Source organism: Ixodes scapularis, unplaced genomic scaffold, assembly GCF_016920785.2.
Source record: "Ixodes scapularis isolate PalLabHiFi unplaced genomic scaffold, ASM1692078v2 PGA_scaffold0__279_contigs__length_252992795, whole genome shotgun sequence".
In the NCBI taxonomy this organism is placed as follows: domain Eukaryota; kingdom Metazoa; phylum Arthropoda; class Arachnida; order Ixodida; family Ixodidae; genus Ixodes; species Ixodes scapularis.
This window is the reverse complement of record NW_024609835.1, coordinates 26619180-26643140: the sequence shown is the minus strand read 5'-3', so window position 1 is coordinate 26643140 and position 23961 is coordinate 26619180. Positions and strand designations below refer to the sequence as shown.

Here is a 23961-nt window from a genome sequence, read left to right as displayed (position 1 = left end):
TAAAAAAAAGCAAAAATAAAATCATGAGCCATTCCACTCTGTAAAGGTGGATGACCAGCGAAGCTGGTTAGCAGACGGCACAGACCCGCCCCGAGGAGCCGAAGGAGACTAGACACGCACGAAGGGACTGGCACCCGGCGGAAAGTAGACACGCGCGACGGGAACGCCACTTCGGGAGAGCGGAAGGAAAGGAAACCTAGCCATAAACAGCTCCGCTGCAAAAAAATTTTTTTTTTAAGGTGAAAGTTTTATATGTCTTATCGTTCAGTCGATCTTCAAAGTCCATGAGCGAAAACACGTCGAGACACGAAAGGTACGAAAACCGGCGACACGAAAGGTACCAAAATCCACGGTTCGTCACTGAACCCCGAGATGGCGTTACTTGTGCCAGAGTCGGTGGCGGCGCTATATTCCCGCAAAAAGACTTTTCGCACTTGTTCCTCGGCTGGCGTCGAACAACCTATCGTTCAGTAGTCAGACGGGGTACCCCTCCGCCCGGGTACCTCCACATCCGTAAATCATGTCTCTCTTTAATGAATCGGCGCTCGGGCTTTCGCCTTCAAGTTGTCTTGGGGATAACGTAAGTGACCCTGTTCTTCTTTGGTGCCTTCTTTTCACTTCCTTCCATGTCTTCTTTTGTTGGCATTTCGAGTCAGCGTCTTTTGTCCTGGCTTATTCCCTGTTTAATATTCGGCCTCCCGCTCCACTTTACGTTAGCAATCGGTTCGGCTTTGCGCTGGAGTGTTCAAGTAAAATATCCCCCACGACCAATATATTTTTTTTATTGAAAAATGTTTTTGAGATAGTGAGTACAAGATAGCGAGAAATGTAATTAAGATAGAGAAGCAAAAACTCTCAATCAAATGTATTTGGAAGACACCAAATTGCTACCAAAAGTAATTGAAATACAGTATCTTGAGTAGAGTATTTGAGATAGGCACAAGTGTGATTTGGAAGCGGCTTCCACCTCAAAAAAAAAAAAAAAAGTTTTGCACATCGTTCATTCGCCGTGGGAAGTAGGTAGTTCTTACAGGATTTGGTTGTTGGAGGAAGAAGCAATGCTCTTGATGTTTGAAGCGTGTACGTGTTGATAAGGTAGCATGCATCTAATCTAAAATGCACCTACATATATATCTTGGTTATCTACATAAAGGAGGAAATCAGTAATACTGCGCAAAAAGCCGGACTTTTTTTTTTCTACTGTTTTTGGGGTGAAAACGAGTATAGTACGCGACGCCGCCTAGACAGAGGCGTTGGCCGCTTTGCGGCTACTCTCGTCAAGCTTCAGTCTGTTTGCCGCTTGGGGCGGGCCGGTAGTCCACCGAAGAGGACGTCATGCTCAGGCCTTGTCTTCAAAAACACGCTCCATATTTACCGATGGAATTTATCGCAAGAAAAGCAGTGCGCGGCGAGTTCTGAGCGTTCCATTTCCGTCCGTCGGCCCACGAGATTGCGGCATTAGGGACGATAAGAACGAGGAAGGACGAATGGCAACGAACGCGAAGATAATGAGCCACACCGCCTTTATGAAGTTCTCAGTCACTATAGTGGGTAACGTAAGCGAGAATGATTGGTTAAGGAACGCGTCGTGTCGGGGCATGAGAAGAGGAAAATAGAAAGAAAATGGAGCAACAGCCAAGGCCAAAGGAAGGCAAAGCAGCAGAAAACAACTATACGTCACCAACGTCATTGCGAAAAAAAAAACATGGCAAGTATGAGCACATTTGCCATGTTTTTGTTTTTGCACAAAAATACACAATAAAGAAAAAATAAATAAAAGTTGGATCTCACGCAATGCGAAACATAAACGAAATGCAGCCTCCTGTAAAAACAACACAAAATTACGTTCAGAGCCGAAATAAAGCTTGGCACTTTGTCCAGGAAGGACTCGCGTTGAAAGAGACCCCTATCTTGTACACACGGGAAAACGAGAACGCTGCTCTTTTTTATGCTCATGATATGTTTGGATTTTTGCGTTTGTTTTTTCTAATCACTCATACCGGCAGCACCTTGCCCTTCTGCATTCCACAAAGCCACCTTAGTTGATAAGGAGGGCTTTCGCGATCCAGGTATCCTGTCGTCTCAGTGGAAAACAAAATGCGTCCCCTTCGGGTTCTGAGGCTGCCTGACCATCCAGGCGAGCTACAGGCCACCTTCTTACCGACTGAGCTGATTCAAGTAATCCCACGTGCGGGTATTACGAATTCACAACTTGGCTGTATTCACCCATCAGGCTCCTTACTTGAAGTCTGTATAAAGCTGACATTTTAAGGTACTCGGAACATGGCTCGACTATTTCATTAGCCAATAGAACACCGAAGAACGAATCGCGATCCAACGAGCGTGAACATAAAGTGGACAAACACGATGGATAGAGTGTCTGAGGGCTGTCTTTTGTATGATATGTGAGTAGTGTGAGCGCGGCCTTAATCTGTCCGTGACCATAGTTTTGCCAGTGAAGTAAATTTTCCTTTAAGCTCGATAGCCACTAGGGATGGGAAATTGATAGATTAGCCTACCGATTCATCGATTATTGCTTTAATCGCGATTACATGGTTTTAACCGCTTAATCGGTAAAGGTTTGACGAACGAAAAGAAAGTAAAAAAAAAAAAAATTAAACGCCTTCACCACGCAGGCGTGGAAGAGTGCAGCCGTATAAGGGCAACCTTTAGGTAAAAGCTTACTCTAGCGTAAACTGTAGGGGAGAGATTTGTAACTACAGACGAGTCCGGAAGGTTGCACATGTCCCGGCTACTTAAATGCCCCTCGAATGTCCGTTTAGTTTAGCAGAAACTATTACGAATAGTCGAAGGAGGTCGCTCTTGCCAGATACTATCAACGAACATCTTTGCCTCATGCAGATAAAATAATATCCTTTGAGAGTGAGTCTCTTTGAACTGTTTTAGAGCGCAGCTCTTAGGGGCCCGTTTCCGGCTTGAGCAGCGTCGGCGTCGGCGTCGGCGTAACCGCGCGGTGCATCATGAGAAATGTCCCATAATGCACCGCGCGAGCCCCCCACCGGGTCACGTGACCCCGTGGGGGGGGCACGTGACCCCCCGAGGTCACGTGACCCCGGTGCATCATGGGAAATGTCCCATAATGCACCGCGCGAGCCCCCCACCGGGGTCACGTGACCTCGTGGGGGGCACGTGACCCCCCCAAGGTCACGTGACCCCCCGAAGCCACGTGACTCCCCTGAGGTCACGTGACCCCCGCCGATGTCGCGTGACCCCCCAATGACGTCATCGTCACTGATGACGTCACCGGCCTCTACATCGTCATCGTCATCCTCACTGATGTCGTCACCGGCATCCACATCGTCATCGTCATCGTCACTGATGACGTCACCAGCATCCGCATCGTCATCGTCATCATCACTGATGACGTCACCGGCATCCGCATCGTCATCGTCATCATCACTGATGACGTTGCCGACATCCGCATCGTCATCGTAATCATCACTGATGACGTCATCAGTGACGTCACTGATGTCGTCACCGGCATCCACATCGTCATCGTCATCATCACTGGTGAAGTCATCAGTGACGTCACTAATGACGTCATCGGTAACCGTATCGTCATTGTCACTGATGACGTCATCAGTGACGTCAGTGGTGACATCATCGGCATTTGGGGGTCACGTGACCCCCAAGGTCACGTGACCCCCCAAGGTCACGTGACCCCCCTGGTTAGTTGAACCCCCCCCCAGGGCCCTTCCCTCCTCCTCCTCAAGAGCTGCGCTCTAATTCGGCGTTACAGGGAGTTGTAAACGGCTTTCACTTTTTTTAACTGCACATCGAGGTTGATTTATAGTCAAAATTTTATATTGCGCCGTTTATTACATATGCAGCAAAACAAATAATATATATATATATATATATATGCATAGAAATGAACGAGACCGATTAATTGATTAAATATTTGATTAAAGGATAACGACTAATCTGAATGGAAATTTTATTCGACGCCCAGCCCAAATAGCCACGAACGTACCCTCCTAGTTGGTTTATTACAATCAAAGTAATATCAAGATTTGGTGCTGCAAGCTCGTCGCGTTGCGCTCTGCTCTCAGGGACTTCACAAAGTTCAGATCATTTTCTGTTTGTGTACCTATTTATTGATGTATTCATAAAACGTACTGTCTGGGACTGTAGGCATTAAAAAGGAAGGGAGCAGATACACAGAAAAAAGTAAAACTGAAAGAAATGAACATTATTAACAATAGCAACGAACAATCACAATTTGTGGAATACTTAAAAAAGAAATGGTGGGTAATAGCATTTTAGAACGAGTTGAGGGACGATGATTGACTCACCCTGTTTCTTGTCGTTGAGAGCCAGCAGCGTTTTAGGAGAATTCGAAACTGATAGAACTGACTCACTTTACACGAATGAGCAGAGTAAACTTTCTTTTTTTCCTGAAAAAAACAACAACAAAACACATTGAATGTTGAAGGTTAGGTAGCTCTTAGGTAACCACGTAATTGGAAACTATACTGTTCAAGTGCGAATGTATCGATCATCTAGAAATGCAAGCTTCCGCCGGCGTTTAATCCTGGACTGCGCGTATTCAACCGCCAGAACAAAAATTCCTTATGCTGATATGACACTCACCTCAGTAACAACAGCATGCTTAATGTCCTTTTCCTCCCCCCCCCCCCCCCCCCCAAGAAAGAAAATATTTTCGAATATAGTATGTGAGCTTTAGAAAAACAGTGCGTGGCTTGTTTTCTAATAATAGTAATACTTACAATAATAGCATTAATAATAATAATAATAACCATAATACTGATGATCCTGCTACTAATAAAAATACGAATAATAATGCTGTCTCACTGGACCCTGGGGACTCGCCACACCCCAACCATTAAGTTTGCGTTGGTTACATCGATTAGGCCTTTTTACGTCTTCACGTCATGTTCAGTGTCACATCGCATACTTTACTTTTACATCTAAACTTCGTTTACTTCGTAGTCACTTAAGAGTTTCTTAGTTATATCTTAGTGATTTACCGTTTCAGTGACTTGTAATATACGAAGACGCACGGCGGTTTTAAATCTGTACGAATGACCGTAAAGACATGAGGGGCAATGGTGTGAGCACGAAGGCAATTCCAACATTATGAGCCCAAAATTCTGTTGTTTTTTTTTTTGTTGTTTTTTTTTTGCGTAGACCCTTTTAAGTTGCAGCCACCCTGCTCTATACGTCATACAAATGACACGGTATTGACTATGGAGATGATGACAGAATTATTCGCGGACGCAAAACAAGAATGTTTGAAGCGATTCATACATATGTAAGCCTCGGACATATCCGCAGATGGTTTTTCTATGACCAATGTGATACATGAAAGGAACATGCCTCAGGAGGTGTGCGCGGACTTCATTTAGTATGACGCATTAGCGGTGTGACCGGTCTACGCTCTCGAGCTTTCACTTTCCGCATCTGGTGTCTTTTTCACCGAATGAGTTCCAAGTGGTATTTGAACCTGTGTACTCATGATTCGTCCTCCGTACTTGGTCTCGAACTCTGTTTTTCTGGCGTCAGACGGGGCGGGCGGAGGCGGAGGCAAGGTGAAATGACTGGCCAGTTTTCCTGCGTGGTTGCCATGGGCTCCGGCCGCCACCTCCGCAACTGAAATACACGAGCAGCAGGTCAGCTCTAAGCAAAAAAACAATGCAAAAAAAGAAAAACTACGCAATATTTAGATCGGTAATTCTTACTTGCTATAGTTAAAGGGACTTTTCAGCAGACCGTTCACGTGCTCCGCGGATCGCACTACAGGAACATTTGAAGCGTGCTTTTAAGCGCGCGAACCCGCGGTCGTGGCATCATACAACGAGCTTAGATAGGCATAGGATAGGAGCCGTGCATACAGAGAGCTTAGATAGGCGTAGGATAGGAGCATAGGAGGCAAATGAGGAGATGCTATTGGCCGAAAGCGGGCTGGGCGTGCTCCAGGGCATCTTCACAAATTCGGATGTGGCCAATTAGAAGCCGGAAATAATACCCTGGCCGTGGTCGCGAGAAACAAACTTGATAAGTGCATCGGAGTAACTCTCGGTGACTGAATATATGGTGCAGGTGTTTCCATCACGGTCATCCTAAATCAACGTGGAAAAGCGCGACTAGCGGGATGATAGTCATAATCCGTACACCAGGCGCCGAGAGCCGGGAATCTGCCGTCCGAGCTGCCACACTCTGTCCGAGCAAAACAGAGTTCGAGCACCACATTCGTTTCTTATCTTTTTGCATGAGCATAAGCGAAACATCACGTACACCCTATCTTCAGCCATGCAAAGTTACTACATTTAACCCTTATGCTCTTATGGAAACTGTTTGTCGCCACCACGGCTGGGGGATTCTTTTTGGCTTCTTGTTGGCCAAGACTGCATGCCAAGCTCTCTATCTGCGTATGGTGCACGCCATGGCTCTGCCAAACCCTTTCTATGCACGGCGCTGTGTATCACTAGGCATGCGCTTAAAACCATACTTCAAAGGCTCCGCGGTAGTCCGGCACGCGGAGCACGGTAGAGGTTTACTAAAAGTCACTAATGACAGCTTAAAAAACGCAAGGCATATATATTACGTCCACGCTTCATGCTTTGTGATTCATTTTACGACGTGGCTGAAACAGTGTTGTACGGAACGGCGTTCCTTTTAGGAGGAACGAAGAAACGCCGCTGTTCCATTTTGCATCGCTGGAACTGGAACGGGAACGCGTTACATTTTTACTGGAACGGAAAGAGTAACGGCGTTCCTTTTTTTGTCCAGTGGGGTAATTTTTATTTTGTTTCGAAAGGGAAATATTGAAAGTACAAAAACAATATCTTTACGATGTGCAGGATCTCGCTACTTTTTTGGCTACTAATCTTATGAATTATTTTGTGTGGTCTTCGCTTGCTAACAGTTTCGGGTGCAGGAGAGCTGGTGGACAATGATTCTTTTTTGAGTGCCCGAAACGTCGGTAGAAAAGCAAGGCTTTTAGTCGTAGGAAAGGACAAAGAAAGAGGGTTGTTTCAAGCTCAGCTAGTTTCTTTGGTTCCACGAATCCTCACACGCCCAGAAATCTAAGGCCGACTACAGCCACTTGTGAACTTCCATAACGAGACCTACAGTTACAAAAAGATCACAGACTGCCAGACATCGAACGCAACCTTGTACCCCGAACATTGGTAACTTAAAAGATACACAAAAAAAAATTATTTCTTCTCTTGTCCCCCCCCCCCCCCCCCCCCCCCCCCGCCTTCAAAATGAACAACAAAGCCAACCTTACAAAGAAGTATTTGTAGTTTTTAAGACTGACCCTTCAAAAGCCCTACCCTCTCCTCGACTTGCTCGTCTTGCAGACAGCAATATCGAGAAGTAACTGTTGCTAGGTTCGAACAAGGGACTTTGCTCAATTGAAACGTGTGAGGTTGCTGTAAAACGCTCGTACAATGTAGGGTAAAAGTAAATTCGGCTCGTCTAAATCGTCCACTACAAACATCAATATGATTAAAAGCTGAGATTTTTAACTATACTTACTATACCAAATATAGTACACTCTCAAGAAAAAAGGGTGTCAAAAGGTGTATGCTTACACCCTTTGTCCCATATAATACACCCCGAAACTTCACTTCGGCATACAGCGCCCTACAAACGAACAGACGCCCCGAAATTTTACGAGGGGCTTGATAGCCGTGTGGTAAAACTTATTAAAATATATAATGTACGTTTTACTGAACACGAAAAAAAATATTCCGGGGTTTCTTGGCCCTACTGTAAAAACTCGGTGTTTTCCTTATGTGGTCTTTGATACGTACTTCAGCTATTTAAAATGTTATACCGCACGGCTCTCAAGCCCCTCGTAAAATTTCGAGCCCTCTGTTCGACAGTAGGGCACTGTACGTCAATTTGAAATTATGGAGTGTATTATATGGGACAACGGGTGTAAGAATACACCTTTTGACACCCTTTTTTCTTTCTTTTTCCCTTTTCCCTTTTCTCGTTCCTTCTGATTTTTGGAACGCGTTCCCGTTACAAGTTACATCTAGGAAAAAGGAACTCGTTCCCGTTAGTTAAAAAAAATGGAACGTATCGTTACATATACGTCACATTTGAATTTGGGTACTTATAAGTACCCAAATTCAAATGTGACGTATATGTAAGTAAGTAAGTAAGTAAGTAAGTAAGTAATATTTATTTTCAGCAATATTGTGCTGAGGGCACCAGACAAAAAGCTTCCATGAGGTAGCTTGACTGGGCCTGGTGCCCCTGCACTTACAGGGCATTATAAAAAAAACAAGTACTACAGAATACACTTTGACTAAACAAAACAAACACGTACATCTTTTTTTGTTAAACAGTGAATATCATTGTGGTCTATAAGGAACTTGTTAAGTAATGAAGGCAGGTTATGCGCAATAGATTGGAGTGCATAATTTGTACGAAAATGAGGCACGTTCCAGAACTCTCTGCGTCTGACAAGGATGAAGGATTCACGTTTTGTCAGATGGGATACATTAGACAAAAAAGAAGCAAACTCAGCGGTCGAAAATAAATAAGAACATAGCAAACGGTACTCGTATACACTGGCAATCCTCATGATGTTGAATTTAAGAAATAATGGCTCAGTATGAGTAAAAAATGTAACGATACGTTCCATTTTTTTTAACTAACGGGAACGAGTTCCTTTTTCCTAGATGTAACTTGTAACGGGAACGGGTTCCAAAAATCAGAAAAAACGAGGAACGAGCTTTCGTTCCTCTTTTTTGAGGAACGTGTACAACACTGGGCTGAGGCAGCAATCTCACTGGCTACGGAGCGAAAATGAGATGTTTTTACAATCACCCCATTATCGTTTATTTCAAACAATCAGTTTGTAGTTGCTTCACTTGTAACTGGTGCGTTGCTCTCTATGGAGTCTAAAAAAAAGCGGAGATTAAGCTTTGTTTTACCCATGCAACGGACCGTCACGGACGGCTGTTTCACCCAGGCAATCCAGCGCTGTAAACTTTTCAAGAGACTACGCGATTAGGAAGTCCCGCAACACCCACGGGACATTGTAATTGGCTTCGATGACGCGTGGCGTCTTGTGCGGTTCGTCGTAGTGAAACGGTGCATCGTAGCACGTCACTTTTCTCAATTCATTTCAAGTAGAAAAAGCTTTATGCCTGACATAATTTGAGGAAGGATAGATACAGTGCAAAGAGCTAGACAAAAATTGAAAAATCTCGTAGAAAACAAAACAAAAAACAACTCGTCTTGTTATTTGCTTTTATGCTTTGCATAATTGAACTGTACTGCCGCGGTCGCAGTGTTAATACGTCATAGAGTAGATAGTCTGAGGCTTGTCCCTTCCTTGTACGAACGTTACTAACAAAAAGTAATCAATTACTTGAAAAAGTAATCTTTACTTATCCGATTACCTCCGATTTTTCTGCCGGCTGGAAAACGGGTCTTTCGAACTGTCCATTATTGGATCAGAATCACCGAGTCATCGGCCGCTAATCTTCTTAATCTAAGCGATTTCGGTAACACCAGCCTCCTGTCGGAGACTTGGTTCTACGATGCCTCAGTAGGGAAACTCGTAGAAGCAAAGGGCACCATTAAAACAAGGAAGAAAAATAATTTTGTAAGGGTTACAACTGATTTTAGTACTTCCAAAAGTGCTCTTATTATTCTCGTCATCGTTCCTTACTACGTGTATTCAAATGATTACAAAATTACCCATAAAAGGACTCGAGTACAAGTAATTCGATTACTTGTAATGAGTGCCGTCTGCATCGGTCGTAACCAGACTGTCTGCGGACATGTTGGAAGCGTATAAATTCACGAAGCGAACGTGCTTGGAACATGCCTGAGATGTATCCGCGGCGAACTCCGCGTCTTTTGTGTGATTCGCGAGCACTAAGAATGCGGCTTTAGAGAACGCTATGGAGTTAGTACAATCAGCACTGTATGTCTTTGTACTATCTGCTTACTCATATGCTTCTCCTTCCTCGCTTTTTTTTTTATTTTTTAAAGCGAGGATTATTGCGGTTTTCAGAAAAAAAAGCAACAGAACTCAGTTGCGCGTTCCTCTATCCTAAAACTAATGAATTGTGTGTATCTTCATCTATTATTGACTAATTTTTAGTGAAATTACTAAAAATACTGAAATCGCGCTCCTTCAGAAGGACTTACAAGCGGTAGCTGAATGGTGTGACTTGTGGCGAATGTCTCTTAATACTAACAAATGTAAAAGTTATGAAAATTTCTCCGTTCAATCTCTACATCTTCTATCTACTAAATTTCTGATATGACCTCTTGAATCTGTAAGTTGCTACAAGTACCTTGGTGTTCGCATCACTTCTGACGTGTCATGGAAAACGGATACTGATCACATTATCTTTAACGGTAATTCTATGCCTGGGTACTTAAGCGGATATTCTAGGTTAGCCTCACTGTCTTTAAAACTATTATAATGAGTCAAACTCTTGTCCGTTCCAAACTGCTACTGGCTGACCTTGAGGCCTTACAGTATCCCGGCCGCCTGTTTTATATTCACTATCATCACGCAGCTAGTGTCTCAGCAATAAAAACTAGTTTATAAGCTCGTCCTTTTTCATTACGCCTAAACAAATTTCGTCTGTATCTTTTTTATAAAATTTATCATTTTAATACTTCACTGAGAGACAAACCCAAGCTAAATTCAGCTTTTAATTCACATTACGTAGATCATCAATTTAAAGTTGGAATTCTTCATGACGATGGTTCAGCTTGTTACAACTCATTCATCCCCAGGACGTCCTCCGAATAAAGTTACCTTTCTGCACATTTAGTAAACATACTATCCTTTGATTTATTGAAGATGCGGTGACTGCTTATTTGTGTTAATATTATAGCCTCTTTGTTTGCTTTGTTCTATAATACCATAACTTATTTACGTTTTTAATGTTTTCAGTACCTTGCTTACAGTATTTGTATATACCTGATTGTACGATATATTTGTTTGTCCCACTCCCTTGTGTAATGCCTTCGTGCCTTTAGGGTACTCAAATAAATAAATAGGTATGCACTGTTGATTTCTGTTAGCAAAGCCTTAAATTTGTTTAGATTACGTAACGGGTTTCTAATAAATCGTTGCTTGTAGCACGTTAGTGCAAGCCGGGCTGTATTCTGTTTTTACAAAGTAAAATTATAATACTACACAAGATTGCCGCTAAAGTTTTTGAAATAGGCGAAATGACTCGCCTTTTTGAAAATAATTGAACAAAGAACAGACTGAGAGAAGGAGACAAAGGAATTTCCCAAGTGATAGGCTTAGCTGGGAACATGTCTCGAAATTCCGCCAAGTGTTCTTTCTGGAAGAGCCGGTGTCGTATTAGTGACTTTTATTTCAACATATTTGTGATCTTCAAGGCATCGAGATTCCCCCTCATAACCAAGCTCGTACAAAGCGAATGCAGGCGGCTACGTTTTGATCTTTTTGACACGTAAAACGCTGAGCGCAAAGAAACAACAACAACAGCCACAACACATAAACGGTTTGAGCGAACTTACTGTAATCAGCAGGATTGTGGTATTCAGGACAATTCAGGTGATGCTGAGATAAGAATCCCAAGAGATTGCTGACGTGTCCGTTGTAGATGCAGCACCCTTCAGATAACATGTAAAGCTGAAAGATTGTTTGAGAGCGAGATATAAATTATTAAACAAAAACGATCACAAATGACACGGTACGATTTAATCTGAGGTCTACAAAAGCAGTACATTTACGAAAAAAATCCTAAGTGGGGTTGAACCGAAAAGCCAGTCATTGAAATCTACAGAGATAATCATAATAGCCAAGAAGCAAAACTACTGACAGTGTGTCGTTAATTCAAATAATTGCGTGAAGAAGACACTATTCGATTGAATGCACTCGATGCTACTGGTAAATTTCTAATAAAATATAAAAGAAATATTTTTAATATAATTTATAGCTCTACTATGATTAACATTCTGAAATATATGACCTGTGGCATTGGTCTTAATATGCCGGTGGCTTATAGCCAACAGCTGTGGTTTTAATATCCCGACGGCTGCTATTCTAAACACACGTAAGAAATATGCCTTTCTTGTCAATATCTTTCAAAAACTAAAATATTTTGAACGAGGCTTTCGGCATTTTTACTTTCTTTTAATTATGTAGCGGCAGGAGCGGTGTTCCGAGGCGACGTGTTTCCGCAAAGAAATGTGTTCTGCTTGGTCTGACTTCAAGAGAAGGACGTAGACCAACTTGTGGTGATCACTCATAGGTATCCATGCGTGGAGACAGGTAACTAAAAATAACTCTATTTGCCCCCAAAAAAGATCACCAAAATACGAGGACTTTGAAGAGTGTTAAATCGACCGGAGCTTCGAATTACTGGGCGTACCCTCTGAGGTATGAACTGTCGTTTGCAGATCTTACCATGTCAAAGTGAGAGAAGAGTTTGGCGCTGGGTGCCTGCAGGGAGCATACGACCGTGTGGCCGTTTCGCGCAAGGCCTTTTAGAACTTGAACGCACATTAAACTTGAAACGTTATCTAAGCCACTGTAATGTAAAGAGAAAGAAAAAGACATAGGTTTAATAACGTTCATAAAATTTTGTTAATATTACTGCTGCTGAGAGCCATTACAATGAAGGTTCGATTATAATTGTTCGTCATTCTATGTCTGAATACGGAGAAAAGAGACTTTCTCCCTAAGGCCGTAAGCAAGCATTCCATATTCTTGCAGTTAATTGTAACAATTCTTGTTTTATGTGAGACGTTCAGTATATTTAAGGTGATAATGAGTGCGGTGTATTAACTCTTGGAAATTAGCACGATACTTCCTCGACAAGTCAAGATTATTAGCTGGACAAATTCCTTCCAGCTAAGAGAGAAATAAAATGAGCTCCCTCTTTTGCCGCTGAGATTGAATGACGAATAGGAGCAAGATAGCGATCGTCCTTCTCATTCACTCGACTGGTTAGAGAGACTTCAGTGCAATATAACGCAAAAGGTTCGGATGGCGTAAAGAATAAAAAGATTCGCCGGTTCTGACTCTAGGTAACCTGCTTTAAAGAAAGATTAAAATACACATTTGTAAGTGGGTTCGCACTTGGCGACTGCTCGACTCCATAACATAAAGGAGATATGTGGTTAGCAAAAATACTTTTCCGTCGTTGCATCACTACAGCGGAAGGACACCGACGGTATGTGTTTTGAATTGAAGGTCGTACGTTCATAGGTTTCTTAAACACCCACCTCGTTGGCTCATCCAGAAATATCACAGCGGGGTTGCTGACCAGTTCTTGCGCAATGGCGAGACGCTTCTTTTCACCACCAGACAAGTTTTCCGTTCTCGTGTGGCAGCATTCGACGAGCCCCCACTCTCGCACTGACCGCTGAACCTAGAAAATACTTTTTGTTTACAATGACTAAGCGTTTCCAGCATAATGTGATAGTATGCACTACAAAATTCAACACTCATGAGAGTGTGAGTCATAGTAATCCAGGGCTAAAACTTCAAGGGAGTCACAAGAATATCCATAGTATCCTGGTGAACACTCTGCAAATAGGATGCGGACAATCTCCGAAGCCCCTTCATGATGTTTTTTTACGAGCAACACGTTTACAAGCAACAATCACCACATGCAGCTTTCACGTGCATAAGAAAAGGTCAATACAGACACAGTAAATCACGCATGAAAGAGGCATCACGATTAGGTTGACGTCTTTATTGCCTTATGCGTATGCGGCGAGAAACTGAGCGAGAGGAGGAAACGAGAGAAAGGGGGGCGTCAGAACGCCGAGCTCTGATTGGAATGATTAGTGGGTAGACCATATGCTAGCAGCCATTGTCTTCATTGCGCTCGTCGACTCCTTCGAACGCAGAACGCCGGCGTCCGACGTTTGGCTTTCGAATTTGAACGTGCTCGACGATTGTAGTGGAGACAAAGATAGCCTTTGTCTTCACTATCACCTGAATTCCTCCAGGTTGCGCAGCACGCCACATAGAATAGTATCCAGGATCTTCTTATGGAGCCGCTCGTCGCGGCAAGATCAACATCAAGCTCCATCTCGGCAAGGACCGAGAGGCTCCACGCAGAAATTGCTACGTTTCACTCATACACCAGTGATCATGCTGCCCCCTACCAGGACGTCTGCAGTTACGTAAACAGAATTACGAGCATTGGTGTGTTCACAGGGGCTACTTAACAGTTATTGAAGTATACGCTTAGTAACGCATAAAGTGAATACATTTATCTTGTTCATGTTGTCACCTTTTGAAGACTTAAAGAAAGGTGCCGCAAGCCGAAAGCGGCAACCTTGCTATCACTCTACGAAGCTTCGCCTCCGTAGCGCTTTTGAGTAAACAGCTAGTCCGGTATGCACGAACCACTCATTGTTGTATGTGTTTACATTTTATACTTGAAGCCTAATTACTGCCCTAGCCTTTTCCTTTTTGCCACGAAATTTATTCATAAAACAATAACCGAGATAAAACGTGTTTCTTACATCAATATCGGGCTTTCTGCAGTGGAGTCTCCGCGAAGTTCCGCGTCAATTTTTCTTCAAATTGTTCAGCAGTTGTTTAACGAAACGGAGGATCCAACCAGGCCTGAACGTCCACCGTGACAGAACATCCATCGAGACGGAATGTCCAATCGAGACGGAAGCTTGTGCATGTCTGTCTCTGCCCCCTGTTTGTGTTTTGCTTTCTTCGTCTTGATTGAACTTCTCTCTAATTTTGCGAAACACCTACAACTGCTAAAAAAAAAAAGAAGAAGAAAAAAGACGTGCAACTTCGCGAAGCCTCAACTGCAGCCTCAACTTTGCAGAGCCTCAACGAACCGTTTCAATAATAATAATAAAAAAATAACTACTAGCAAAGGAGTGTGACAGCAGAAAGTTCGAAAATCTGTCGTAATTAATTGATTAGGTTCCACAAATAAATACTTGAGCTTCCTGAAGGTGCTTGCAAGCTATGCACAGTTGGTTTCATCGTGTAGAGAAGTCTGCTTTTTTTTAAAAGCTTGGCTCGTTTTAAATGGGACATATATTTTTGTCGATAACCGAGGCCAAGACATCATGAATATTTATTTTAAATTCGTCAGAAAATTGCGCGAATCTCTCAGGTAAACTTTATTTCAGGGATGATTTTCATCACCACCTGTTTATTCACAAAGAGCAAAGTCACGAAGAAATATATCTACAGAACTGCGGATTGTAAACTTACTTTTACCATTTTGTTGCTTAAAGTTCTAGCTTGTCAAACTGTACAGCACAATAATACCCTACGTATCCACGTTTGCCGCATTGGGTATCCAGCCTCAGTAGACCTTCAGACCTGTTTGGGTCTTCCATCTCGTTGGATATTCAGACTCGTTGGACATCCTGTCTCAATTGGACATTTCGCCTCGATGGACATTGCCTGTCACGTGAGCAATTGGATCTTTCCACTCATTGGATCTTCCGTGTCGATGGATCTACGAGCCGTGCGCTCCCCGAGTTGCCCGGACGACTACTGAAATAAAAGCAAATAGGTCTGAAGCTCACATGTCCTTAGAGGTCTCCCTCTAACGTTTTTAAACGCAGAGAAATACATACAAAATGAGAGATAAGAAAATAGTATACATAATAACGGAGATTAATAAAAAAAAAACATGCCGCCCGACTCATGTGTCCTAATTAAAATGTCCAGCCCTCTTTCCTCCCTCCCCCCCCCCCCCCCAAAAAAAAGGAAAGAAAACAAAAATGCATTATAATGAAAAACCAGGGACTCTGGTGAGGAAAAATTAAGAAACTTTCAAGGTGAAGAAAAAGACCACAGTAGTAGAGTGTCGCTAAAGAGCACGTCTCAAAATAGTTTAAATGCGAAAAAAATCGAGATGTTTTTTTTTTCTATTTTAAAGTTTCTTACTTTTTTGCACCACGGTCTCAGGTATTACGTTATGATTATTTATCACCAGCTCGCCTGCACATTCACTATTACTCCGTTGGGAAACATATGTTGCCAGTGGCGTGGAAACAGCGGAGGGATAAGTGCAATTTTTTTTTTTGGCTTCTAATGAGGGCACGGCCACATAACTTTCTCCCCTCTCCTTTTTTACCGCCACTTTTCGTCGTCCCTTCGTTTCCCAAACACTTCAGAGCCTCCAGCCCTTAGCACTTTAAAAAGACATTAAAGTAAAAAAAGAGGTTTTTGAAGAATTTTTTGTAAATGTTCCACTAACTTTTTTATATTCGTTTGCAAAAATTACAGTGTTAGACGCAAAAAAAACAAAAAACGTTGAGCCTTTTTACTTTGGTGAAGAAGGAAGACCAGCGTAAACTCTTTTCTTGACACGCGTGTCCCAACCAAACTGCCTAAAAAAACAAAAAAACTCTTGTTTTTTTTTTAGTGGTTTTAAGCCTATACACCAACTCATGTTTACAAACAAACCGGAGCGCCCCTAGCGGACGCCACCGGCGCCGCGCATGTGCGATAGGGGTGTGGGCAAGAAGCTCGCCGTCGCCCATAAACAAACCATTGGAATGCGATGTTGTCGGCGTCGGTGTGAGTCCCCCTGCCCTTTTTCGCGTTCGAATTGTTGAACCTTGGTCTTCCTGGCGATGTCTGACTACTTGAGCGGCGTCAGCGAAATTACCGAGGCTCTTTACACCGCAAAACTTCGCGTGAATAATGTGACATGTGGCGATTCATTCCACGTGGACGCCGCAGTATCTACGCTAAAGCCTGATTCGCATGATGCGATTTCGCTCGCAATTTTCAGTCGTGACGCCGCTCGGGCTGCAAAAGCGTGAACCGTAGTTGAGATAGTCGACGTCGATACTGAAAATCGCAAGCAGAATCGGACCAAGTGAATTAGGGCTAACAAGTCGGTGTTGGCCACTGGTAACAATGATCAACATCTTTTTGTATCTACTGTTTACATCGAGCCTGCTTACCAACTTTCAAATTTAAGTCTTTTGAGACTTGGACTTACTTCTTATCGCAAGTACCAGGCCAACATTTGGTCTACGGGCCGGCGTCGTCTAAAGGGGTGTCCAAACAGGACACTACAAAACTCACGACTCCGGCAAATCGTGCCGCGCTCTGCCGCGATCCGCTTCCGGCCGTCGGAGGGAAATTTCCCTCCGTCAATTCTTCCCGGGGGGAAACTTCCCTCCGTCAAATCTCCCCCTCGCTTCCTCCACGGCGGCCTTGCTCTGCTTATCACGTGGGTCCGGAGAGCCACTCACACGCTCTGTTGGCTGTCGGTCAATCGCTCAAGGCCTCCGCTCACAATACGGAACCGCGTCGGACGCCATCACGACGAAAGTGAATCTCGACAAAGAAAGCAAATCCGAGGCGGGCGAAACGCACCCTTTGACGCAGGAATGTCCCAAATCCACCCAAAGCCGGACCTCCTTGGCCTTCGAGCCGAAGCGACGGCGGTACGCGAGGGCGTTGGCGAGGTGAGCCAGACGCAGGTGGCGTGTGACGTCAATCTCACGAGGAGAGCAGTCGTGATCGTAAACATTTTCACGACTCCTGCAAACATTTTCACGACTCCGACAGACCGTAAAAATAGAAGCGTCCGCTTCAATTTTCACGATTTGCCGGAGTCGTGAGTTTTGTAGTGTCCTGTTTGAAACGTTTGAAACGTTTCAAACAGAAACGTTTGAAAAAGCAGACGACAGTTTGAACGATCAGGCGGCCGTTTGAACTTGAAGACGCACTGAACGTAGTCCGCAGGTGGTCCGCACAACTGGACGGTTTTCCGGCGTTCATGTTGGAACAAACAAACAAATGTGATGACCACAAGTATCCGTGAATTCAACCCAAAGTGCTTCCCACCCAAGCAATTGTTGTCCGACGGCGTCTGCTTTTCCCTTTTCACGGCACATATCCAGATTCTCGGACGAACCGAGCACGTGAAAACTGACCTTCAAACCTTTCTCGACACTTTTGGTACGGCCCCAGTCGCGGCGTTTTGACGAGAAGGCAGGTTTTTGTCTGGTTCCTTTCAAAACAACGCAGGAATACACGTCTGGCATGGTGACCAGAAGTGCGACCGACGCGCCACCACCGCGCCATGATAAGCGCTGTGCAGCTGCATGGGTTTGTTGCGGGGAAAGGTCTCTAGCGTCCCACGTCAATTATGTTGCTTGATCTGGCTTGATTTGTTCCTTTGTGTGTGTTGGTGATGAATGAAAATGAATGTTCCTGTAAAAGCGGCCCCTGCCCTGTGAATTGAGCAACCATTGTGATTGCAACCAAGGTTCACTATCGAGAACATACGTACGCCGGTGAATCTGCGAGCCATTTTGGCTGGAGGCAATCGGGCGTTCGGCTCTCATCAAGTTTGTGTATGTTCGGGGTAAATTCGCAACGAAAGGCAAGTAGCAGGAGTGTTGTAAGTTGGGCAAGTTGGTATGATGACATGGTGAACAGAACAGCGCACAAAAAGACGAGGCCAGAGAAAAGGAACATAAATTCAGTTGCAAGTCAGCGCTTGCGTATTGTGCATGTTCCTTTTCTCTGTACTCGTCTTTTTTCGCGCTGTTCTGTTCACCATGAAAGGCAAGTAGCTCTCAAGTTTTGCAGCGCACTTGGCCTACCAAAGCGAACATTTTTACGTCGCGTCTTAATTGTGCGTCATGACACTCACCCCCATTGCTCGGGGATGCCATGTGAAAAAAAAAAAAAAAAAAAAAAAAAAGAACAACAAGGACAGTAAAGCTGGTAGGACTGCATATTAAGTTTGTTGATTTTTCTTCTTCCTCGGTCGCTTATTAGCGCACATCGATAGACGCTGACATACGCTTCTATAGAACCGTGGCTCGTGCATGATGGAACGCTAAAACGTCGCTTTCATGGTCAAGTCTTCTGAGTGTTGCAGAAGTTTTTAGGCGGGGGCGGAAACGGACGCCGACGAGCAGCTTTCGTGTCCGCGTCTCACGGGCATCGCAGACGTCGATAGCCGGTTAGCCGGTGGTGAAATAGCACGCGATGGTGGAGGCTGCCGCGCGTTTGCTCGCACGACTAGCCAGCGAAGTGAGACACCAGACTAGACGCACCGGATGTCACGAAAGGGAGGCACTAGACTTCGGGGTGTGTTCGACTAAGCAGTCAAGTCAATCTTGTAGTAACGGGCGGGGCCACTGATCTGTGGGCAGTAGGGGGCACGACACAGCCATGCTGCACCTAACACCTTTCACAACCCAGGTCCCGCTCCTGTTTGTCGCCGCGGATCTAACCGAGCTGCATGGGACTTCGTTGCACCAACCGTCATGGCCGGAGGAACACGTGCTTCACTCGAGCTTCTCGCCAAGAGATAGTGCGGGCACGCAGCCACGGTGCCCTATCTTTCATCTTGAGCATCACACTTTCGTTCCAAAAATTGTGCGAAAAACGATTGCTGCCATGGTTCACTAACTGGTTAAAAGACTATCTAATAAGAAAAAAACGTCTGTTTTCTAAAACAAAGTTAAGTAATCTAGCTATAGATTGGTCAAAATATAATGAGTGCTACAAAAAAGTACAAATCTGAAATTAGAAAGGCAAAAAATAAATATTACGCGAGTGACCTTTTAAATTTATTAAAAACAAACCTCAAAATTTTTGGGAAGACCATCGGTCCTAAACAGGAGCGAACTTTGCCTAAGATTTATGACGAGCAAAGACAGGAGCTCTCCAACAATGATTCAGCAACCGTTTCTAACGAGTATTTTGTATATGTTTTCACTGAGGAACAGTTTTCGTTGCCCTGTGATTTAATTTGTGTACCCCTGTAGGGATCGCTTGAGAATTTTGTCGTTTCCTGGAAACTGAGTGAATCGACCTTCAACCGTTCGGATGGGGGCACCCCGACGGCTCGCCCCGAGCATAGGGGGATGAGCGGCTTGAGCCCTTTTTAATCTTTGGCCCGGGAAGGAGACAGACATTCTTGCCTGTCGCCGCGAGGTAGTGGCATCCTCCCCGGCTTTGTCGTCACGGCGCGTTCCCAGTGACGGCTTGTCCAGTCGGGAGACTACTACAATGAGGTTTTAGCGATGAGGGGCGCCGGTCTGGGTCCACTTGGACTCTATTACGCTTTACTCGCTAAGTTCGAAGGTCACGGCGCCAATTTGTTTTGACGCAGCGAAGTGGGGGGTGTTTTCCCCGTAAAGCGGTAAAGTATCGCCCCGATTGAAGAGTTCCCCTAGGGGTTTAGCATTGTTTCTCTTCTTAGAAAAGGAAAATAACGAGTTCTGTGGTCTTTCTGTGATTGGTGAAGGACCCGCTGGCACTGGGGCCAATAGAATTGTATAATCGTCCTGATTGGACAGGCCCTTTGTCAGCGGGGAGTTTTCTCGTCCGCGCTGGCGAGGAAACATTGAGTTTGAACAAGCCCGTGCGCGGAGCAAGTTATCTCCCGCGGTCCGCCGGTCCGCGTAGCTTAGTCGCGAGCGACGAGCAGTTTCTTTTGAGCCTCACCGTGCGCGGTGGGCACTTTGCGCCGAGGCGCGTTTTTTTTCGCCTTTCTGCTTCCGTGAGCGGACAGTAGAGTCCTGTAACCAAGTTTGCTGTTGTCGTTTTAATATATTTGTTTTTATCAATCGTTACTCTCGACTTTGAGCGTCTTTCCTCGAGGCTCCACCACCACCAACGTGCAAGAAGCGACCATCCTTCGCGGCTGTCCACGATCGCCCGGCCCTGACATACGACTTCTAGGAAGGACCGGGACAAAACAACCTGCGCCCTCAGGGAGGGGCGCATCCTTTACTACCCCCAACCTTATTATGCGAATCTGTGACCTTTACACAAGAAGGCATTTTGGCAATTATTGATCGACTCTGCCCAAGCTGTGCACCTGGCGAAGACAAAATATTGCCCAAACGTTTGAAGGTAACACGAACCATATCTTCTCATCTACTATATCTCATTTTCAAGCAGTCTGTAGAGCTGATGTACCTTCCGGAGGATTGGAGATTTGGGAAAGTGCTACCAATTTTAAATCTGGTGATAAAAACATATTTCTAATTGTAGGCCAACTTCATTACCAAGTGTCCATGCAAAATCATGGAGCGTGTCTTATATTCTCATGTCATTAGCTACATATCTGACCATGACCTAATTTGTACTAACCAACATCGATTCAGAACAAGGTTTTCGTGTGAAAGCAACTTTTTGAAGTTGTTACTAATTTGCACGAGCACATCCGCTCTTTCAAATTTACTGATGCCATAATTATTGATCTTGAAAAAAGCTTTCGACTCCGTACCTCACCAGAGCTTGTTGTACAAACTGTCTCAACTTAACATTCATCCTGTTATCATACAATGGATCGCCCTTTTTCTTGAAAATCGTAAACAGGCTAGGTCTGTCGGAGAGAGGAAGTCTTCAAAATTATCCGTTAAGTCCAGTGTCTCTCATGGCAGCGTATTGGGTCCGATTTTATTTCTCATTTACATAAACGACCTTCCCCTTAGCTTAACATCCTCCATAAGACTTTTTGCAGACGACTGTGTTATCTACCGGCGCATCACCAACCCAGATGATGAAGCACTGCTACAGCAATACCTCAACATGATTTCACTTTGGTGCAGCAAAAGGCAACTAGATTGAACACTAACAAGACAAGGTTTATAACATTTGCCAGTCAGCCTTCTTCCACGCAAAGGAATTACTCTATTAACCACGAAGACATAGAAAAATTTCGAACATACAAGTACTTAAGAGTAATGTTTTTAGAGGACCTCACCTGGAGCGATGATATCAATAACACCGTTTCAAGTGCATGTAAAAATACTCGGATACATCAAACGCAACCTTTCCGATCATCTCAGACAGTCAAACTAACCGCATACAAAGCATTTGCGTGATCCAAACTCGAATACGCCAACATCATCTGGTGGCCTCATTAAGCATACGTTCTTAACAAGCTTGAATCTGTTCAAAGCAAGGCATCACGCTACATCATGCATGACTATTCACGAACCTCGAGTATCACTAATATTAAAACCAGCCTGGAGTTGAAACCTCTAACCGTTAGAACCAAACTAGCCCGTCTTGTTTTCCTTCATGGCATCTACTACTCATCATCGGAATTTCGTAGCCTCTATCTCCAAGATCCATCTTACATTTCAAAGCGTAGCGATCATCCACTCAAAATTCAACCTCTCTTCTCCAGAACTAACAAATATCAAAATTCCGCCCTTTTACTTGCGATTGCCGACTGGAATTCCTTACCCGCTCACATCGTCCATGAAACTAATACCAATAAATTTCGCGACATTTGTAATTCTCATTTGTAAAGTGTGATCAATTAATGATTTTTTGTTTGTTTTGCCGTTTACTTTTATTATTGTTCGTTGAATGTTGTATTTATTCCCCCCTCATGTAATGTATCCCAATGGATACCTTTGAGGAAAATAAATCTGATCTTATCTGATCTTAGAGCGGGCCGAAATCTCCGCCTACATTGCGCCTAACAGCGGAAATATTAAAAGAAAAAACAAACTTCAATGAAAAATTTTAAGACAAAAATATTAAACCATTTAAAAAAGTTTTTTTTTTTTCACTTTAGTGTACCAAAGTTGAATGGTTGCATTTTATTTTTTCACTTCAGTGTCTTTTCAAGGCTGAAACACCCTGCAGTGAGGCCAACTTTCGAAACCACCCCTTTGCCCATTCAGCTGTACGTATGCGTGTTTAAGAACTTCCACAAAACACAGAACAAAAAAAGTTAAAACATTGATTATGCGCACACAAAGTTAACATCTTCTCCAGGGATATAACAAAAAATATTAATAATGATGGCCTTTTTTAATAACGGGGGCTTTTTAATTAGTTCTAGATTTACTTTATAATGAAAGTAAACAATTTTTATAAATTATTTTATGAAATAAATTGAAGAAAAGTGGTACCAGTCGTAAGCACATGTATAGGCCTAGAAGTTTATACTATTCAATAAGCAAGATGTAAGGTGAATCCTAAGATACAACGCTTCAAATATGTCAACGAGAACTCAAAGATGGATTTTTTTTTCTGGCTTGGAATATGCCAGATTTATATAGTTTAAAGCAAAGAGTAGGCCACATAATCATACATTAAAAAGAAAAATTACTATCAGTATTTTAATTTTGACTTATTTATAACAACCGACAGAACCGGGTACAAAAATCAAGAAGCCTAAACGTAGCATTTCACCATGCTCAATTTCATAATTTTTCTACGAAGTATTAAACAAAATGTCTCGTTCATTGCTGAAATGGGGCTATAATATCCGTATAATTTCAGGCAGATCAAAATAGCCACCCCCAGAGCCTGCCCACCCCTACACGCGTGTTCCATTGCAAATGAAACCATGCAACCGTCTTTATCTCCCTTGCACTCGTCGAGCGCGTTCGAATGCGAGAGCCAGACGACGGACGCCGGTGTTTCGAGCTCTAACGCATTCGACGAGTGCAGGGGTGACAAAGATTGCTAGCTTTAGGTCTACCCACTAATCAGTCCAACTAGAGCTCGGCGTTCCGACGTCCCCGCGCGTTTGTGCCTCCCCTCTCCTCTTCTCCAGAGCCGTATATGTAGAGAGTTTGGTCAATGGGAGGCGCGGGCAGGGTCAGGGCGTGCGGCAGACTCGGAAAGAGGGCTTGGCATGCTCTCTTGACCAACCAGAAGCCGAAAAGAATCCCCTAGCGGTGGTAGCCAGAAACAAGCCTGATCAAAGGTCTATGTTCGTATATGGTTTTAAATAGGCGCGTAAGAGTGAAGTGTAGTAACTCTTCGTGGTTGAAAATAGGGTGCACGTGTTCTTTTGATCATGATCATGCAGAAAGATGTAAGAAACGAATGCGCCGCTCAACTCTGTTTTGCGCGGACAGAGTGTGACCGCTCGGACGGCAGATTCCCGGCCCTCGGCGCTTGGCGTACACATTATGTCGATCGTTTCGCTAGTCGCACTCTTCCACCATCAATTTGGATGAGCGTGATTGAAACATCACGTGTACCATATT

General features: G+C 43.9%; 1 protein-coding gene across 1 annotated transcript in view; it reads right to left on the bottom strand.

The window, feature by feature from the left end:
• Positions 1-23961, bottom strand: part of LOC8035399 (ATP-binding cassette sub-family G member 1-like) — a 58094-nt gene that overhangs the window by 24810 nt on the left and 9323 nt on the right. The window contains exons 5-9 of the mRNA XM_040503620.2: positions 13240-13385; positions 12419-12542; positions 11527-11641; positions 5489-5634; positions 4317-4418 (exon numbers count right to left, since the gene is read on the bottom strand). Coding sequence (XP_040359554.2) covers positions 4317-4418; positions 5489-5634; positions 11527-11641; positions 12419-12542; positions 13240-13385 — 633 coding nt within the window. The remainder of the gene's footprint in view (positions 1-4316; positions 4419-5488; positions 5635-11526; positions 11642-12418; positions 12543-13239; positions 13386-23961) is intronic.